The 20,403-nt window shown below is 31.5% G+C and overlaps 2 protein-coding genes across 2 annotated transcripts; one reads left to right on the top strand and one right to left on the bottom strand.

Annotated features, from left to right (window-relative positions):
- The first annotated feature begins 7,256 nt into the window (after positions 1-7,256).
- LOC137814869 (rhicadhesin receptor) lies at positions 7,257-9,048 on the top strand. Its single transcript, XM_068617796.2, has 2 exons — positions 7,257-7,759; positions 8,319-9,048. The coding sequence occupies exons 1-2, from the start codon at positions 7,648-7,650 to the stop codon at positions 8,858-8,860; spliced, it is 654 nt and encodes a 217-aa protein (XP_068473897.1). The 5' UTR covers positions 7,257-7,647; the 3' UTR covers positions 8,861-9,048.
- Positions 9,049-12,156: 3,108 nt separating this feature from the next.
- Positions 12,157-18,243, bottom strand: LOC137814868 (phytochrome A-2). Its single transcript, XM_068617795.2, has 5 exons — positions 17,459-18,243; positions 14,714-16,801; positions 13,651-14,464; positions 12,941-13,231; positions 12,157-12,617 (listed from the first exon to the last, which is right to left on the bottom strand). Exons 2-5 carry the CDS (start codon positions 16,788-16,790, stop codon positions 12,407-12,409), a joined length of 3,393 nt encoding a protein of 1,130 aa, XP_068473896.2. The 5' UTR covers positions 16,791-16,801; positions 17,459-18,243; the 3' UTR covers positions 12,157-12,406.
- Between the last annotated feature and the right edge of the window lie 2,160 nt (positions 18,244-20,403).

Below are 20,403 nucleotides of genomic sequence, written 5' to 3'. Positions count from 1 at the left end.
GAGACTACAAGCATTAGTGCCAACAAATTATCAAACTTTCAAATTCTCAACGCTGTAGCTCACCAAAATGAATATGGGGAAATGGAACCCAGTTTTCAAAATGGACCACACCCCACTTTCTAAAGGATAAGCTCCTATTTTCAAAAACTATTTTTCACATGGTTTGATTTTATTAACGACAGAAACAGAGAAGAAAAAATCAGTGCCAGACTTACCAAAAACAATTCTCTCATTTGACGACAAAGAAAAACTAAAAAAAGGAAAAAAATTGTACAAAACTATATCTTTATTAGAAAAAGCTATTTTTGATGATTGGAGAGAAAATTCAAGTTTTTCAAAAGCTAAAAAGATATATCAGTTAATAATTTTCAAAAAGTGTCCCTCTTAAACAATTTTTAGTTTTTCAGTTTCGTTTACAGAAAACAGATATTGGGAATGTAAATGGTTAGTCACTTGAGTAAAGTTTGGACTGAAGAAAAATGATTAGCCAGGTATGCAGTGGGAAGCAAGTGAATTAGTGATTGGTCACGAGCTATAAACAGAAGAAACAAATCAAACCAAACCATTTTATTGACATGGTGGGTACTAATCAACAACCACTACTAGTAGAAGTTGCTGATGCAACTTTAAAATTTTGGATCTATCAATTTCAATCAAAATCATGCATCCCTTTGTGGTGGATATGTGAATTTCTTTTCATGATTAGACTTTTACACACACAGACTGTAGTGTAGATATATGATGTTCCAGCCCTTCTTAATTCATAAACCTTCTTTTTTCACAAAAGCTTGATTTATTAACAACCCCACCTTCCATTCCTTCACATTTGCTTTTTCAATAACACCCCATTCTTATCACTTTCCCCACACACACAAACTTGTTCATGCTTTTCCAAAGTGCATGCTTTTCCAAAGTGCTTGCTTCATCACTTCTCTCACCATCTTCTGGGTTTCTTGCTGTCCCTGCACCTTCCTTTCAAATCGGTTATCCCCACAAAACAAATTCTATTGCTCTTTCAAAACATACACAACACTGTGTACCACTTGTTTCTGCTTCTATTATTAGTTATTAGTTGTGCTTGTGCCTAATACATAGTACATATACTATGTTTTCTGGTATTTATGGCAGATTGTTTTTATTTCCTTGTGCTTGTCTGCCACTGGTTTAATCATTAACTGTAGTTTTTGAAGATGACAAATTAACAAGACAATGTATGTTATATATAAAAGGCTGGACTCTAACTTTGAAATCATAATTGTAAAAATACAACTCTTTTATAAATTTAGTAAAATAATTCTTTCAACGAAAATTCCATTAATTTTTATGATTTGATGTCAAACTAACCTAACACTATTGAGTTTAAAATAAACTTTCTTGTCATTTTACCATTTGAATGATTCTAATTTATAAAACCTACTTTTCTTTACTTATACACTGTATTTTAATATTATTTCTAGTTAAAACTGAATTTTTGTTCTCATAGTATAAAAGATGATAAATTCTTATAGTGTATTTAATAATTTGATAATTGAAATATAAAATTCTCTCAATGATTTGATTCTGTTTAAATAATGAATATGAACTTCAGATTTGGTTTTGACAAAAGCCACGTGAATTTTGTTCCATTGTGTTTAATTGATGTACGTCAAAATGATTGATGAATAACAAATTAATAGTGAGATTAATATGAACTTTTAATGATAATTGGTTTGCTTAAATGTAAAAGGATTGAAAAGTTACATTAATTATATGCAATTTTATTATGAATATATTAAAAGTAGGTATGTGAAATAAAGACTTTCTATCTACATTAATTACTTTGTTTTCATTTATTAATATTTATTATTAAAAATGTAATTATATTTTATTTTATTTTCTTTCCATAAAAGGGTGATCAGAAAATAACTATTTTAAGTTGTATATTGAACAAAAAACAAAATTTATGATGCTATTGTGTTTCTCTTATACTTTTTTATGTTTTAAACTAAAGACCGAATTTGTCTGTAAAGTATATATTTTTTTTTTCAAAAGTAAAATTTTTCTTTAAAATAATGTCTTTCCTACGCTGTCTTAATCCTAATATATATAATATTGTTTTAAGAGTAGTCTTTTCTATATATTTTTTAATATTTTCTAAATAAATTCCTTTAATTTTTAACAAAAAGATAAAAGTAGAATTGAACTCTATCTTATTTATTTGCCTTTTTTCACATTGGTTAAATATTAAACTTAAAAAATAAAAAAATAAAAAGTGATTAGGCTTGCCAGAAAAATCATGGTAGGATGGTGTTAAAATGTATGGTTTGTCCTATCAACATTAATAAATTTTCATTATATTTGTGTTTTTAATTGTAGCCTACAATTTGATATATTTTTTAAATATTTATTATTTCTTCAAATCGTTTTCTCGGTATTACTATAATAAACTTTTTTTCCACTTTCATTCTCAAGTACTTTTATTAAACCTTTTTTTCCTTGTTTTGTACCTCTTTATGATGTATAAAGAAGACTGACATTTTCCTTCTTCATTTCAAATTTTATTTAAGAAGAACTAATAGAAAATATGATGTAGAAAATAAATAATAATATAATTTACTAAAAAAATACAAAATTCTTCTTTCTATATATAAGAAAAAACAATAACATTATCTCTTAAAAATAAGAAAAATAGTTATAAAATAATTTAAAGAAATTATTTTTTCTTAAATTTTTTCTCAAGTACTAAAATAATAATAAAATTTAATATATTTTATTAAAGAAATACTTAGGCTTATAATCTTCATTTTACTTAATTACCACAAAATCTGCACTACCTGCATATTCATTCCTACCATTTTATCATAACACATTTTATTAATTAAAAATTGTTATTAGTTATAAAATTTAAAGATAATTATCAACTAAGAGTTGGAACTCATTGAAATTTATGTTCTTCTAAAAAAAAAATTAACTTGCAAGAAATCTTGTACTAAAAATGCTGAAAAATGTTAAAATTCCTAAATAATTATATGTTGCTAGCCTTTTTTTTCTTTTAACATATGTTTTGGTTCTTTTTATATTGTGGCTATTTTTCATAGTATCTCATATTTATGAGACTGTTTCTTCCTACACCTCCATAGGTTCTTCACCTCCATACACAACATGAAAATATCTTTTTATCCTTCTTGTATCACCCCATATAGTACCTTTTGGATTATGTAATCCGAACATGCATTTGAAAAAAACTTCTGAATTATGTAATCTGGAAGCTAAAAAAGACTTTCGGATTACATAATCCAGAAACTAATCATGCATATGAAAAAAGGTTTCCGAATTATGTAATCCAGAAGCTAATTACGAATTTGAAAAAAGACTTACAAATTACGTAATCCAAAATATTACAGAATAATATTTTTTAAAATATGAAAATTTATGGAGGTGAAAGAAGAATATATGGAGGTGCAGGAAGTAAGAATCTATTTATGACCAAGCCAAGTTCGAAAGGATTGTAATGGGCTAGGCCGAAATCAATTTGGACCAGTTATTGATTTTGTGTGGAGATGGAATTGTTGTTTCTTCATGCACCTCACTAGCTTTTTGTGGCACTCCAGAATTCTTAAAATATTCAAAATATTTTTATTCCATTGATGTTTTTATTTATTTATTTTGGAATAGGTAACCTGGAAAAACTATGAATTATAGAATTCATAAGATATTTTTAAATTGAAAATATCTTTCAGATTCTATAATCCATAATGGTTACTTTAAAAAAATACATTCTAGATTATAATCTGAAAAATATTTTCTAATTATAGAATTCAGAATATATTTTTGAATTAGGGAAACCTTCTGGATTTTGTAATCCATAATATATTTTTTAAAGAGAAAAATATTTCAAATTATAAAATTTATAGAGTATTTTTGGATACGAAAATACTTTCTGGATTTTACAATCATGAAGGTATAAATAAAATAAAAAATATTTTCAGATTGTAAAATCTGATATATTTTTTTAAAATAAAATAATCTTTTCACCTGATCTATAGATGACACGAGGAAGTATGCAGGTAGGTGCAGCAACAAACATCCATGAAATATAGCAGAATTTGTTTTGGACTTTACACTTACGTTGGAAAAAAAGTTATATGGGCCTAAATTAAGGAGTTGTTGGTCATGTTCTAATTTTATGTCACAAAAAAATATTTGTATTTTGTTTTTCTGTTTTAACTTTTTAATTTTCAATATGTTAGTTAAACCGCCTCTAAGATTTTCTCAATAAGAGATTTTAAATAGTTATATTATATTATCAATTATTTTTAAGCAAAATAATAACTTTTGAAGCATTTTCTTAATTTTCAGTATTTTCAAAAATATTTAAATTACACTAAAACCTTGTGAGTTATGACGTGTTTAACAAAGTGTATCAATCTAAAGTTGAACGGATATGATTAGGATCCAAAATAAAGTGAAACAAAACAAAATGTTATAAGAAAATCATGAAATAAAAATTAATTTTAAAAACAAAAAATAATTAGTTGTTATAATAATTAAATTAAAAATTATTTTAAAAACTAAAAAAAATAGTTTTTAAATTAGTTTATATTATTGTTAAATGGTTTCTAAATTGGTATTTAATTAGCCACAAAAATTTTAACTACCAATTATTTAGATTATAAATTTGGTAGCAAAAATCTTGGTGGCTAATTAGATACCAATTTAGAAATTATTTAACAATAATATAAATTAATTTATAATTTTTTTTTTAGTTTCTATGTTATCTAATTTAGTAACTATAGCAACTAATTATTTTTTGTCTTTAAAATTGATTTTATTTCATGATTTTCTTGTATTGAAGTGATGAAATTTTTGTGTGGTGGGTAATTGGTGTTGCTTGCTTCTAATTCGTGAGGAAAGCAATGATGTAAGCTTTATAGATTAGATTTTTTCCCCCGATTAATTTAATGTTTGCATAATGCAATAATTTTTAATACCATCTTAATAAAGTTTAATTTTTATAAAATCACAAATACAAATGATTCTTACATATATATATTATCGTGATTGGTGTTGTGTTATATGTGGTGTTGTCCAGAGCTGCAGCATTTGTATCTGATTGAATTTTAATTTGTCTCTAAGTATATGAATGTTTGATGCCTTGCAGAAATGGTACAAGAGAAAAGTCAAGGAGTGAGAAAAAAAGATGAAAGAAATGATAATGATGCAAATGGATTAGGTTAGAATTTGGAGGATGGGTTGTTTGTGTCTTTGTCTTTCCTTAGCATAGACTCCACTATTCCACATCCCCACAACACCTAACGTTTACCACTTTTTTTTCCCTTAGCAATGGAAGATCGTAGAGCTCATGCCTCTATATTATATTTGAGGAATAAAATCCAAAAACTCCGATACCTGTTTTGATAAATCTAATAAATAATTGTTAGAAATCTCACGAAGAATAGAGTATTTTATTATATATAAATAAGTACGAACTTTAAATATAATGAAAAATTTTAATTTTTAATTTCTCCAACAAATATTCCTTCATTTTATGTTAAGATATCGATTTTATTTATTATAAATAAATAAAAAAATTATTTAAAATTTGAGATGATGATATACTCAGAGCTTACATCACACATAAGATTATGATTCAAAAAATAAATAATTTTTGGCTAAAATTTAAAATTTTTATATAATAAGATATACTAATTCTAAAATTATATCATGGCACATAATAATTATAAGTGGACGTCTTTCTTTATAATTTTTTTCAAAATAAATAACATAACATTTTGCTTACAAATTTGTTGACAGTATATAAAATATATTTAATACCCACCAACTATCATATATATCCAAAAAGTAGAAGAATTTTAAATAATTTATTAAAAGAAGTTAGTAATATTTAACACATTGTTGGTTAGAATTTGTTAAGAATTATAGAAAGTATACGGACCCAATTTATTATTTAATTTTTAACTTATGATTTTGTAATTTGAATATATTTTAACCAGTAAGAGTTTATTAGAAAAAAACTGTATTCCTAGTAATTTAAAGATGTGGTATTAAAAATATTTATAAATTATAAATTGTTATTTTTTTCATTTATTACTTTAAGAGGGGCGTTGGCAGCACATTTAATAATAAATTAATAATAATAAATTAATAAAAACTATGAGTGAGATCATTTAATAAAAAGTTTAAGACTTACACCGTTTTATATTTATAATAAATTCCAATCAATTACAGAGACCATGATGCATGTAATTTGTTTAAAGTAAATTGAAGATTGTGATAATTTGTTTTTCGTTTACCCTTTATCTACTTTTGTTTGATAATCTTTTTATTCATGGATATGTAACTTGTGCTTATATGCTTGGCTAAACAACACTATTTATAATTAATATAAAAATGACGTTACAATTTATATAATATCATTTTTGTATTATCTTTTTATCGTTATAACATGAAATATTCTATGCGTTAGAAAGACAAATAAACAAATAAAACTTGTATTAAATGTTGTATGAGTTCTTGATCAGATAATATTTTTCTTTACAACACAACTCCATTGCCAAGGAGTAAAGCATTCTTATTTTAATGTGTGTCTGGTTTTTTAAATTTTATCTTTAATTACATTGACTTTAGAAAGTATTTTTCAAATGAATAAATTATTGAATTTGACCAGAAATAATGGATAACCGCTGATTTAATAAGTTCAATAAATTTTTATGAGGATAAATTTAAAATAATTCTGATTATATTAAAATTTTAAATTTAATTAATGAATAAATTATTGATCCAGATGAAGGAGAAGTTTTGATACTGGTTTAGCTTTATGGCCGGAAAGGTTTGCATACCCCTTGTATTTAATTTTAAAAAACTGCTTATAAAAAATACTTTTTTTTCAAATTTAACTTTTCTAAAGAAAGGAAGATGAAGCTTAAAGATAGATGCATTGATGATGTAATTAATTTTAAATTTTGTTATATTATATATATAATCACAATTAATTTTCTAACAGTGACTGAGTGGGTAAATATATTTATTTATTTAGTTGTTTGAAATCAAAAGCACATTTTTCCTGATACAAGATGAAACGGACCCATGTGAGGTTGCTCATACCGTAGAAGACACGACCTAAAATAAAAACATTTTATTTAAAGTAAACGCCATGTATTGTAAACTAGGATTTTTGAAATTTTGAGAAGAGGTTTATGCAGAAGAAATTGTTGTAGTTGGAACACAAAATAAGGTCTACGATTCTGACCGTAAAACATGGCTACAAATGAATAAACTAATGAAACACTCAACAGAAGGGCGTGGAGCAGAGCACAGGTGACATGTGTGAGAACCGCAACTCACGATTGACTGGGTCACACACACAAACCTTCATCCAAGGCCCAAACCAAAACCCAATTCTTAGGTCTATTTTATTCATTTGTTCATTCCTGTGTTTTGTGTCCAAGAATTAGGCATGTCGCATGCGTTTGATTCACACGCGCGCCATTTATTCAACTTATTAGCACACCATTCTTCTTCTTTTTTCTAAGTCATCTACTTCTCAACCCCTTCTGATAAATACCTCATACAAACAATTCTAACATACTTTTCTTCTCTTGTTCTCTCTTCCTTTCATTCCCAACTTCATTTCTCTTGCATACCAACATGAAGTTCTTACCCTCCCTTCTACTCTTGACTTTTGCTTTGCTGCTAACCACCATCACTGCATCAGATCCTGATCCTCTTCAAGACCTCTGTGTCGCTGACCTTGCCTCAGGTTCTACTTTTCTATCAAACTCTCTTCCTTTCATCTTCTACTGTACACAAATCAAAACATCATCATCCTCACTTTCATGCATACCTTCACTTTTCCCCTTAATCATTACATTTCAACCTTTTTATTCCATTACTTTTTCTTAATCAATTCATTTTCCCACACCTTTAATTTTGCTCTTTAATGAAAAGTTCCTCATTTCATCAACTTTTCCTTTCCCCTCACCCCTCGCTACAATTCAACACCTCCTCAGAAACGGTGTCCACCCAATTAAAATAATAAACTTCTCACCAACTCCCATTAATCATTTCACATTTTTGTAGCATGATTGGTACACTGAATTTTTAATTCATGGATAGTTTGATAGTGAGAGTTTTTTTCGGTGAATGATAGGTAGACATACAAAAATTGAATACAGGTTTTTACCATCTTAAATAATCAGAAATCATTTTTAGCATCAAGTTATTATAAAAAATAACAAAGCTGTTCTGTTGTACATGAGAATTTGTGATCTGCATAACATTTTTTTGTGCAATTCTGATTGATGTTGTGATGGTAACAGCTGTTAAAGTGAATGGATTCACCTGCAAAGATGCTGCCAAGGTAAATGCCAGTGATTTCTTCTCAGACATACTAGCCAAACCAGGTGCCACAAACAATACCTATGGGTCCTTGGTGACTGGAGCCAATGTTCAGAAAATCCCAGGACTGAACACCCTTGGTGTATCTCTGTCACGAGTTGACTATGCTCCTGGTGGCATCAACCCTCCCCACACTCACCCACGTGCCACCGAGATTGTGTTTGTGCTGGAAGGAACCCTCGATGTTGGGTTCATAACCACAGCCAATGTGCTGATATCAAAGACCATCTACAAGGGTGAGATTTTTGTGTTCCCAAAAGGCTTAGTTCACTTCCAAAAGAACAATGCAAAGGAACCTGCTTCAGTCCTTGCAGCCTTCAACAGCCAATTACCTGGCACACAGTCCATTGCTCTCACCTTGTTTGCAGCCACACCACCTGTTCCAGACAACGTCTTGACCAAGGCCTTCCAGGTTGGTACCAAGGAGGTTCAGAAGATCAAGTCTAGGCTTGCACCTAATTAATGTCTCTGATATCGCTCTTTCACCCTTCTGTCTTCTCCTTGTTGCTTTGCCATTCATGTTTGTTGCAAAACTAATAAAGGATTCTTGGAATGTGAGTAAATGGGGTATCTTCATTTCTTTCATAGTTGCAATTTGAAAAATTATTGCATGCTTGTGATTTTGTTAATCAAATGTTCTATTACTGCTTCTGTGCCTGCTGTTCATTTCCTAATAGTTATGATGAATAACTGTTCTCCCGTGAAAGTGTGGAATTTGAATCGATTCACACTTTCCTTCTTAATTGATTCTCATAAACATAAATGTGCCACTTCATTTTTTGTGAACGAACCAAAGTAAAAAAAAGAAGAAAGATAATATATATATATATATATATATATATATCTTCCATTTGAAATACAAAGACTTCTTACCAACTTTTTCTATTATTACTGAAATAATTGTATACCACAACACTTTTTTATTATAATTACTTTTTCTTGTATCATATATTCATTATTTTCAGACCTTTTTGTCTGTATTATATAAAAAAATGTGCAAGCATAGGCGATGTCATTTTAGCTAGTATTGTGTGAGCAATCCAAATGAGATATTTAAATTGATGAGTGTGTTTTTAAATAGCATATCCAATGTAGATCTGAAAAATAAAATGTGATATAGCTGTAAGGTGATATTCTATTGTTAAAGATTCATTAAATTAGATAATATGTTTGAAAAGACAACAAAAGGTGGTAACAAGTATGGGAGAAGTTTAATTATATAATTTAACAATCTGGAAGGTGCAAATTACAAAATCAATTAACTAATGTCACGCTACCAACCCATATCATTTCGCATATTCCCTCGTGCAAGCAATTTAACCCCAAAGCTTCTCTCCAAATATAATATCAATTTGGTGGAAAAAAAATATAAATTTGTATCTTTCAAAAAAATAAATATCTTGTTATCATTTATCAATAATAAAAATTAATTTAAAAATTAATAATTTTAAAAAAATTTAAAATGTCTCTAATTTTTTTAATAAAAAGTTTTCATTTCCGAGATAAGAAATAAAATCAACCTATATATGAATAAAATTTTGAGTTGTTTGCTGAGTAAGAAGATCCTCAGTTTTAGCACTCTAAACCACCTAATATTCATAAATATTAAGGGTATAGTCCTTTAAAATAGTATATAAATATAAATGCGACAATTTTAGAAGAATCAAATTAGGAATTTTCCAATACTCATTTCAAACATCAACCAATCTAGATTAAGATGCATAAGAACATCACGAGAAATGACTATTAATAGAGTTATAAAAACACCATTTAGCACTCCAAAAATTTACAGATAAGTCATCCCATAAAAGCCATTGAGCATCCCCTGCAGCCAATACTCAAAACCATACCACAGAGAGGAAGAAGAGTGTCTAATAAAGTATTATCTAATTTAGAAATGAACCTATTTCTCATCATGCTAGCCCATCCTTCAAACTAAATAAAAAATTCCAAGCTAGACGAAGAAGTATGGAGCCTTGATTTTCTTCCCTCAAGTTAACAATCCAAAGACCACTGATAAGCACATTTTTACTCACATTTAATTTTAACCTTCTTGAATTATAAATGTGAATAAATTCACTAATTTAATTATAATTTACCTAATTGAGTTTATTTGGGGTTTAATTGAAATTATTGATTAATTTCATATTTTTAATACATCAAATGGTCTAATTCTTGTTGCAACATACCGTCTTATGAAAGAGTATGCAACACTGATGTGTGCAAGTCTGATTAGTCAAAGTCCAATTTTCTTATTTGAAACAGATTTGGAAACAAATCCACGTAATATGAAAAATTAAAAACAAAATATAAGAAAAAAAATGAAAAATAAAATCTACAGTATCTCAAACAAAATCTAAATTTTTTTAGAAAAAAATATTGGAAACTATTTGAAAGATAATCTAAATTTGAAATCTACAAGGAAAAGAAACTCAAAAATGAATACAAGCCATAAGGAAGATCATCATTTCAGATTACACACGAGAGACGTTCAACCTAACTACATTGTTTTCCTTAGTCTTCTATTTTCTTCTTTGTAATTACTTTTGTTTTGTCTCTGCATGGAATCTAAATCTTTTTGGGTTAATTCTCTTGTAATTTTACATTGAATTATGAGGTTTTGTGTAATTCAGTTTTTGTTCTACAATTTCTGTAGACGAAGTCGTCCTTTTTAATTATAATTTTTGTTATTGAAATTTTTTTTGAATGCTAGTTGATAATTCAATTTTGTTCTTTAATTTTCTTGTTTAATTTGTTTTATTCTAAACAATCTCTTATGTAATTAATTTCATGAGTAGACGCTTGAAAATGAGTGAGGTATTGAATGAATTAGTGGACATTAATTCTGTTGGATTTAATTGACCCTTGTTTGGTTAAATTCTATTTTATTTGAAAATTAGATGGATGATAATCACATGACAATTGATGAATAATTCAATGATAAATGAACTCGAGAATTAATCTACTTTCTAAGTTATTATATTCTTTTTCTTTTAATTGCTCAATGACAACAACTCCATTTTTATTTAGTTCTCATTCTAATTAACATTTTCTACACATAATATATGAATCCTATTTAACTAAGAATATAATTAAATTTATTGAGAAAGAAATTTGGTTGACTAGTTCTATTCATACTTTTTATTTGATTTGATTGAAAACAACAATGATCAATCACCTCCTTTCTTAGAATAGCATAGTCTAATGAACTGTAATCAAACCTTTTAAAGCAATATATCCCGTCCAAACGAAATTCCTAATTCATGCTTCCATAACCTTTATAATAGCTACTGACCATTTATAAACTCTAAAAGTGTAAGTCACAATTCCACAAATAACTGAATTAACTAACTGAATGGGGGTGCCCATCATGCTCAGCATTTTCCTATCTTAACTTTCTCCATAGTAGGCTTAATATACTTTTCTTCTGGAACACCTTTGAAAAGTTGAGCACCGAGATAATTGAAAGGTAAAAAACCTTTTATGAAATTTAGAGTAGAAGAAAAATGTTGAACCAAACAAGAAGAAGCCTTAGACGAAACATAAGAGTAACTTTTGAGTCTATTATGCCATTGGTCCAAAGCAGCCCCATAGAGGTTAAGTAAGTCATACATGCTCTTGAGAGAGGTTTTGTTACCTTTGCAAAAAGACCATAACATCATTTGCATAGAAAACATGAGCGGGCATAGGTTTACCCTTAACCATTATTGGAATAATTTTGCCATTTTGAACCAGCTTTAAAAAATGCATAAAATAAGCTTTCAGAGAAATAGTATTCTAATATTTTATTTATGTTTCGTTCTGTTGCAAATGACGCATAATTGCTGTAATGAGACCACTTAAGGAGAGTGTGAATCGTTAGTTATGCATTACATATCTACATTATCACCTTACACGAAGGTAGGTCATAAAAACAAGAGTTAAATATTGAACAAGGAATGCAAATTTCTTGCACCCTTCACTTTCTGATGTACAAAAATTATGGTTTGGTTTAATTATTTCCAAAATTTTAACTGTTGGATTTATGAGCTGCGGCAAGTTCAACTGATAAGATGAAAGATGATTTGCCTGCTTCCCTTATATAACGCACTTCTCCATTCATCAGATTTAGCAGCTTTCTGCTAATCAGCATGCTGATACCCTCCTCAGATTCATCACCATCACGTCCAAACATTTGGTTCAGCAATGTTTCTGGAATCCCAAAACTCTCATGTGTTATGCTGCAAATGACAAAAGCAAACACAGATTAACAAATTATGCATCTACATAATCTCAATATAGCATAACAAGTTTATTTCCTTGAAAAGTTGTGTTGCATAGGTCCAATTCAGAGTGATGTGACCTGAGTTGGATCTGTATAGGCATAGAAGGTGTACCATCTAAAACATTTAAACTAGTTGGATTCAACCCCTTCATGCCTCCTTGCTTGTATAATGTGAAAAGATAATCTTTTCACTTCATGTTTATTTTATCAGCATTTAATCAACAGAAGACCTACAAAGAAAGTTTGATATGTCCATCTGAGGTTGGAATAGTTAATTACCTGAGCTCCAAATTAGCAAGATGGACTAGTTTCCCTAACTGCTGTTTTGATAATGAGGCTGCTACAACAATCTGACCTCCATTTGGTGTGAAATTGATGGAAATCAATAAAAAGTCGGCTAAGACCTGCTGGAGCCTGAGACCATCACCATACAAGGTTTCTCTTGTGATCAGCTCTTCAACATCACTCACTAATCGGATACCTTTTGCATTACCTTTTGTCATGGCTTGACTTAAGGAGGCAACTAACACTTCATGCAGAGTAAATTCAACCATCTCCAAATCCAGGTAGCTGTTGAATATACAGGAAAGAAATGTCACATAAAATAAACTGAATCAAAATTATGCAGGACAAAAGGGATGACTAGTAAGACTGAAGTCTATGCTTCTACTGTAAAAAAATATTAGTTATAAATAATCTAATTCCTGAAATTCAGTAGATAAACCAAATATTCACTCGTTAGAGTAGGACACAGTGAGCACTTTCTTGTTTAACAAAGAGAACGCATACAAAAGTCAAATTTTAACTGCTGCTGCTGGTGCATATTCGAATTTCTTGATAAAACTATCATCAGCTAAAATACTTGACTGTTTCATTATGACACTCAGTGTTAGTTGTGGTTGTGAAATAGCATCTCTTGTTGATGCCTAACACCACATAAATTACGAGGACTAAAGAGTATAAAAGCACAATATTTAGCAATATCATACCCATCAACGATGCTGTCAAGATCTGAGTCAAGGACTTTGCTAAGCTGGCGTTCACACCGACCACCCGTTTGCAGAAATTGTTTTTGTTCAGCTCCCAACTCAGCACCTTCTAACAATTTCCGGGAGAAAACAATCCCATATAAAGGACTTTGGATTTGCCTTTTCAAATAAGTTAAAGCTTTCAGTCTTTTGGAAGCAGTTTGTTCAGATAGGCGCTGAATGTGTAATGCTTGTTGCAGCTCTGGACTAGCTAGTTGCAAGAAGCAGAAGACTCCAGTAACTACACTCTCTGCATCCAACTTCTTACTCACAGAAAGCAGACATTCTACGTGTTTCCCATCACGAGTAAAGAAACTAAAAGGAACCTTCTCCGTTTCCAAACCAGCCATGGCTTTGTTAACTACAATGCTGAAGTTAACAACAGCTTCTTGATTCCTTAGACGACAATAAGCTATTTGTGTCCCAAAAACCTCCCCTAAAAGCATTTTATCCATCACCTCCTCTCGCTTCCATCCAGTTAATTTTGTCATAGCTGAATTCCATTCACAACACCACCCAAATTCATCTGTGCCAAATATTGGAGGGATCAATGGGTTTCGGTTCTGCACAATTGCCTTGTAGTCGCCTTCAATTCTGGTGAATTTGTCCATCACTGTCTTCTGAGCAGTTATATCTTGGGCCACAAAACAAACCCCCACAACATTATCTTGAAGATCCCTGCTTGCACAAGCATTAACCACCAAGCTGATAGGACCAGAATCAATCTTCAAATCGTGTGTTTTGATCTCAAATTGCACATTTTTCTCTTCCTCACCTAATCACATTGTAATATATTAAATTATAGGAAGTTGGTATAAAATGGAATAAAACTTGGAAACAAGACAAATTAAACTTCTTATAATTCTTCAATAATGCAATATTCATGAATGACTTTAGGGAACATAACATCCTAACATCTAAATACTCACACTCATTTCAAAGTCTCTTCTCATGAATGCTAAGACTTGAAAAAAATAATAGGAGAGCTTGTATAAGAATAAGACGGGAAAAGAAAAAGGCATACCCTGCAGTGCCATGTCCAACATCTTCTTGACTCTATCTACTGAAAAATCTTCAACAAGAGTGAGTAAATGCTTCCCAATAGCTTGCTCAACTGGAAGACATGTCAACTCAGCAATTTTTTTATTCCATCCATTGACCATCCCATTAACATCAACAGCCAAAATTGGCACTGTTGCTGTCTCAATTAACCTTACCATCTCACTAGTCACTGCTTCCAGATCCTGCATCCCTTCAATTTTCAAATCACCTAATCTTGTATTGATAGCATATGTGCTTATCTCCATTCTCTCAGTGTCTTTGAATGCATTTCTCAGTATTAGTTGCAATGAATGAATGACATCCATTTCATAGTCCTTCCAGGGCAAACTCCTTGTCTTCATAACTTCAAGGAAAGCCTTGAATGAAGATCTTGGATGCATCCTCCTACCATCATCCCTTTCACTAGGCTCATGCTTTGCACCACCCCATCGAATTTCTGCGGCCGTGTGAGATCGAAACCAGAAAACTATATCTTTGGAAGCTATTCTGACAGCTGCCATTCCACAAGTTATATCACCAAGAGTAGCAGCCCCTGGGAAGCCTGCATCAGACAAGCTATCTGTACTCAAACCTGTGGAATCCCTGTGACATTCAGACAGCCACAAAGCTATCTCTCTTATCTGGGATTCACTTGGTGTTACCCCTAATCTCCATATCTTGTTTTTATACAACAGTGCTGCACCATCGCAGTTCACAAGATCCATTATATTAGGACTCTGTGAGACAATACCCAGGGGTGCATCTCGCATCAGCATATCACACAAAAGTGTTTGAGTCCTCAGGATATTCTTCTCAACAATCTGATACTCTAACTCAAGTTCTTTGTTCACATGGATGGCAAATACCTGAGCCAGGAATTCGCAAGCATACCTGAGAGGGAAAGGAACAAACCTGGGAGTAGAGTGATGGCAAACTACTAAACCCCATAGTCTCTTTCTCTTCTGTGGCTGAACAGCATCAGAACTATCCCCATCTTCATCATTGTCATTGACTACAACCGCCATAACCAAGGAAGCACTAGAATTCATGTTTTGCATGTACTGCAAGTGGCAACTATGAGCAGCCCTCAAGGTTGATCCACACAAAGTTAATTCAAATGGAATATTTTTGTCCTGAAGCACCTTCACATGCTTTGCACGACAATCAACTATCATACGCACCTTGTTCTTCAGAAACAAAAAACGTGTGGCCTGAGGAAAATCAGTTGCTGGGTAGTGCAACCCCAGATATGGCTCTAGGCCTGGCCTTTTCACTTCAGCAATCACTTCCCCATGATCATCCTCATGAAATTTATAAGCCATCACTCTATCATAACCTGTGAGTTCAAAAACCTCTCGAACCATTGTGTCACACAGAGTGTCCATGCTCCCACTAGGCAAGGATTGCAATTTAGTTATTGCTTTAGCTGCAAACTTATAGGATTGCAGGGCACCTGCTGCAGTCATGGGAACTTCATGAGGCTTGACCGGCTCAAAATCAATGATCACACTACCGGTAACACGATGGATAATTGCATAAAAGGGCTTCCCAGAGGACTTGCAATGAACTAGAATGGGGTTAAGAAGTGAAACCTCCCCAAATCCTAGTGCCTTCTGAATAGAAGTAGAACTCGGGGCAGTGAAAATAGTTCGTATGTCGGTGCCAATGCCAAGACCAGGGTGTTCACCAACACTGGGAACAGCATGGCTAACCATGGTGAGCATTTCAGGTGCATTCTCACTATAAGCAATGACCTTACATGTTTTCTCATCTAAGGCTAGCAAGCACCCAAATGGTTGGATAAGCTTGCTTTTCTGTAACTGATGGAGGTAAGCAGTTGTTACTCCATCAGACCTTGTTTGATGATCACCACTGACAGTGCCTGTGCCGGAAGACAATCTCACTGAATTGGAGTAGTTAAAAGAACTACCTGATTCCTCAAAAGTTGCATGCAGTTTCGCATCTAAAGTTGTCTGAGCAAGAACCCTAGCACTGCGTCTCGATGACCTTGATCTGCCAGAATTATTGCTGGATGTTTGGCTAGGCCTTGAGGAGGACATTGTCACTTCAACTGCACTTGAAATAAACCACAAGCACAGAATCACTAAGTTAATCTCTCACAAGGAATAATGGAATCTGTTTGCTCTAATAGAGATACAAAGCTACTATGGACCTTGTCAAATGACATCATCCTTTCTCACTATCACAATTCAAGAAGAGAAACTGAATTTTTCAACACATGAACATTGACAAACTTTGAAAGGCTTCAGTGAGCAATGATAAATAATGATCCAATCATATCATACTGCACAACTACTATATATCCAAAGTTCAAATAATAGTAGTATTAGCTTTTTTTTTTATCATTATCTGATGCACACGGTAAGAGGCTATAAATTCTCCAGAGGATCTCACGGGTATGCGCTCAACTAAACACTCCACTCAGCAAAACATAACTTTATTTTATTTTTTGCAATTTTCTGTTCATTTTTTCCACTTTAATCTGCAGGAACAGTGAATAATACGGTATCTTAATTGACCCGGAAACGACAGAAGAAACATCCAGAGTACGGTAAACAAGAATTTTCCTTTCCAGAAAGGAGTACGTACAACAGAAGCGTTAAAAAAAGAGCAAATTTAAGAGGATAAGGAATAATAACCAACATATCCAGAAGAAGCAACAATCAGGTGAACTGAATAGAAAGAAAATGCAGAAGGAGAAACCCACCTTGCAAGGAAAAATCTGATTCCAACCAATGAGCAGAGAGAAGGTTTGAATAGAAGCAGAAAGCAACTAGGGAATATAAATCCCCGATAGCTACTTACTGTTTAGCTGCATCTGTATATGAAGAATAAGAAAATCTTAAGCACCGACCTTTGGGACACAGCTAAGTGGAAAGTGGGAACCCCTCCAAGCTCACAGAACTCAGCAGTTAGAGCTGAGACACAGTGGATACTGCCATGCCATAGTAAAAGTAACAATTTAATACTACTCCTCTCTCTCTCTCACTCTCTCTCTCCCTCTTTCTGGTGCTTACTTATATTTAATATTATTATGCAATCATGATAGTTTATTATAATATTACTACTGTCAAAGAATGGATTGGTTTATAAGACCTGAAACATGATGATTGCATCAGTAAATATAAATAAGCACTTTAACTGCCTCTTATCACGATCTGCTTAATCACCTACAACTCTGACTTTCCTTTTTGTTTGATTGTTGGATACAAATTTCAGAGAAGAAAATACCCAATAAACTTATTTTGTTCATCTAATTAAACAAGCTTCAAACTGTGTTCCCTTCTAATAAAGGTTTACTAGCCTATTAGAAGGAAACTATTTTCTGGGTCACACATTTTTCTTCATTGGATAGCATAGCAGCCCCATCCATAGAAGAGGAAGCATGCATAGCGAAAAGCAACAAGAGAAAGTGTTATGGGTGTCACGTGCAGCCCCCAAAGCTTATGCCTTTGAGAAGACTTTTAACTACAAAAAAGGTAAGAATACCACAAGCAGCCACATTTCCACTGCTAATGATGGAAAGTACACCCCACAACCATGTGTACGTTATTTACAGTGCTACAATTTTTAAACACTTTTATACCCGTCAAGGTTTTATCTTTTTTTATTATTTAATTGTTTTTATTATGACGGCTGAGATATGAGAGCGTACATGTGTGTACCTTATATGGGTTTTTATTACTTTTTAAGACCAAATTTGTATACATTCTCTAGAAATAATCATGGTTGAAACACGACAACCTAAATATCTTTTAGGTGGATCTTCAAAAATAACTCCTACTAAATTTAATTATAGTTATGTTTTATGTTGTCATATATACTTCAAAATTGTATTTCTATAATTCACATGATAAAATTCACAGAAGCATCTCTGTAGTGGAGGGTTGGCCTTATCAGTAAAGTGTATCTTTATTGGAAGATGGTTTATTCAATGATAGCGTAATGTGCACGTAGGCTTGCTGTCATGAGGTTGTACTTGCCAAAGCCTTTCTTCTCGACAACACGACCAATGGATAAACCACAGTTTTTATTTTCTCCATATTCATCTTTTATTTTTTATTCTTTTCAAACACTTTTAACTCAATAATATCTTTTTGATATATTATTTTTAAAATTATGTCAAATTTAGTATCAAACTAGTGTTTGGCTTCTTTTCTGTCGTATAAAGTTGAAACAAATGATTTACTAATTGTGGAATCTTCGATGGTTATTTATTTATGGATTTAAGAATAAAAGTATCTCCACAGACTCTTTAGAGTAAATAAATTATGTTTTTTTTATTAAAATCACTGTGAAAGGGTTTTAGAAATTGTGATAAATTGTATTATAATATTTTTTAAATAAAAAGTTATTTGTAATTTCCTAATTAGTACTCTAAAGGTTTTGATTCGTGTTTGTAAGAAAAAATGTTAATGAGATTAACGATGGAGAACTTGGTTAAGAAATAAGCCTTGTTAATGTGCAAATTAGAGTTTCTTCTTAATTACAGTTTCCTCGTTCTCTTGCTTGCTGTTCCCTACTTCAGCATGGTCCCCAACCATATGCAAACTCAACATCTGTTTTATTGATTTATTAGTTCATCTTTCAGATCATCCACTTATTCTCAAGCTTTCCCCACACTCCTCCTGAAGCTTATCTTTCTCACAACTGCATATAAAGTTAGCTACAGTGCTGAGGAGATGGATTAGTGATGGTGGAGCTGTTACGAAAAGGGCCATATTAGAGGTTGAAGCTTTAAAGCTTTTTTGTTCTAAACTTCCTATGTTAATTACATAACAACGTTGACATAAATGTTGGTGCCATTGACATTAATATATGGGACATATTGTTGGTTGCATCAACATTGTTATGTCGGGAAAAACATCAATGTTAACCAGAATTAACTTCATTACAAATAATATTTGCTTTCAAAATAGAATGTAGTAAACAATTCTTTGAACTACTTCTTATAGTCAGTTAATCACGTCTATCAATTACAACTAGTTTTGGTGTCGTGTGTTTTGTGCTTGCTTGTAATTTGAATCGTAAAGCAAAGAATACTATTCATATTCAGACCACCTTGTTTTGGTACCAATTTGGTTTCCATCACTAAATTATTTAAGGAAAGCTAAATAGCACAAAAACATTTCACAGAAACAAACCAAACAGCCAATCAAGTTCATTGCTCTCCTGTTGATGGTAGTGTGGCCATTCACCAGTACAGTTATCTTCTCTTTGATAACAACAGCATTTGATTCAGAACATTTTGCCTCTCACAATTCCAGATATTCTTTCTTTTCCAAAAAAAACTTGTTACTTTAACTTGGTGATGTGCTGAGTTTAGTTAATCTGTTTACAGAATTGTGTTCCAGCCTTGCGACCATTTATTGGAATAACATGCTTTTGCTTTTGGGATTCCTCTGTTTGTAACCAAAAGCAAAAGCTTTAGGGATAAAAGAATCTCATAAGTAGAAATTCTCTATGGGTGGGATAGGGATACCATATTTCTTATCTATAGTCAAAACCTGCAAGCTTTGCCTAAGAATCAAAGCTATGTGACTGGTTTTCTTTGGCAGATGAACTCAATTTATGATTCATTTAAGCTTACTTTATGACAATACGAGATCATGTAAGCAAACTCATATTCCCCATTCAAAAATAGATTGTGCC

The sequence above is a fragment of the Phaseolus vulgaris genome, chromosome 1, assembly GCF_051622355.1.
Source record: "Phaseolus vulgaris cultivar YP4 chromosome 1, ASM5162235v1, whole genome shotgun sequence".
NCBI classification, from domain to species: domain Eukaryota; kingdom Viridiplantae; phylum Streptophyta; class Magnoliopsida; order Fabales; family Fabaceae; genus Phaseolus; species Phaseolus vulgaris.
This window is presented reverse-complemented; position numbering and strand designations above follow the sequence as displayed.

What these genes read in the sequence shown, in the direction of transcription:
- LOC137814869 (XM_068617796.2), top strand. Translation starts at nt 7,648, where the DNA reads ATGAAGTTCTTACCCTCCCTTCTACTCTTGACTTTTGCTTTGCTGCTA. An exon ending in TGTCGCTGACCTTGCCTCAG is followed by an intron (nt 7,760 to 8,318) that starts GTTCTACTTTTC and finishes TGATGGTAACAG; the next exon opens with CTGTTAAAGTGAATGGATTC.
- LOC137814868 (XM_068617795.2), bottom strand. Translation starts at nt 16,790, where the DNA reads ATGTCCTCCTCAAGGCCTAGCCAAACATCCAGCAATAATTCTGGCAGA. An exon ending in CTTGACAGCATCGTTGATGG is followed by an intron (nt 13,232 to 13,650) that starts GTATGATATTGC and finishes TATATTCAACAG; the next exon opens with CTACCTGGATTTGGAGATGG. An exon ending in CTTGCTAATTTGGAGCTCAG is followed by an intron (nt 12,618 to 12,940) that starts GTAATTAACTAT and finishes TGTCATTTGCAG; the next exon opens with CATAACACATGAGAGTTTTG.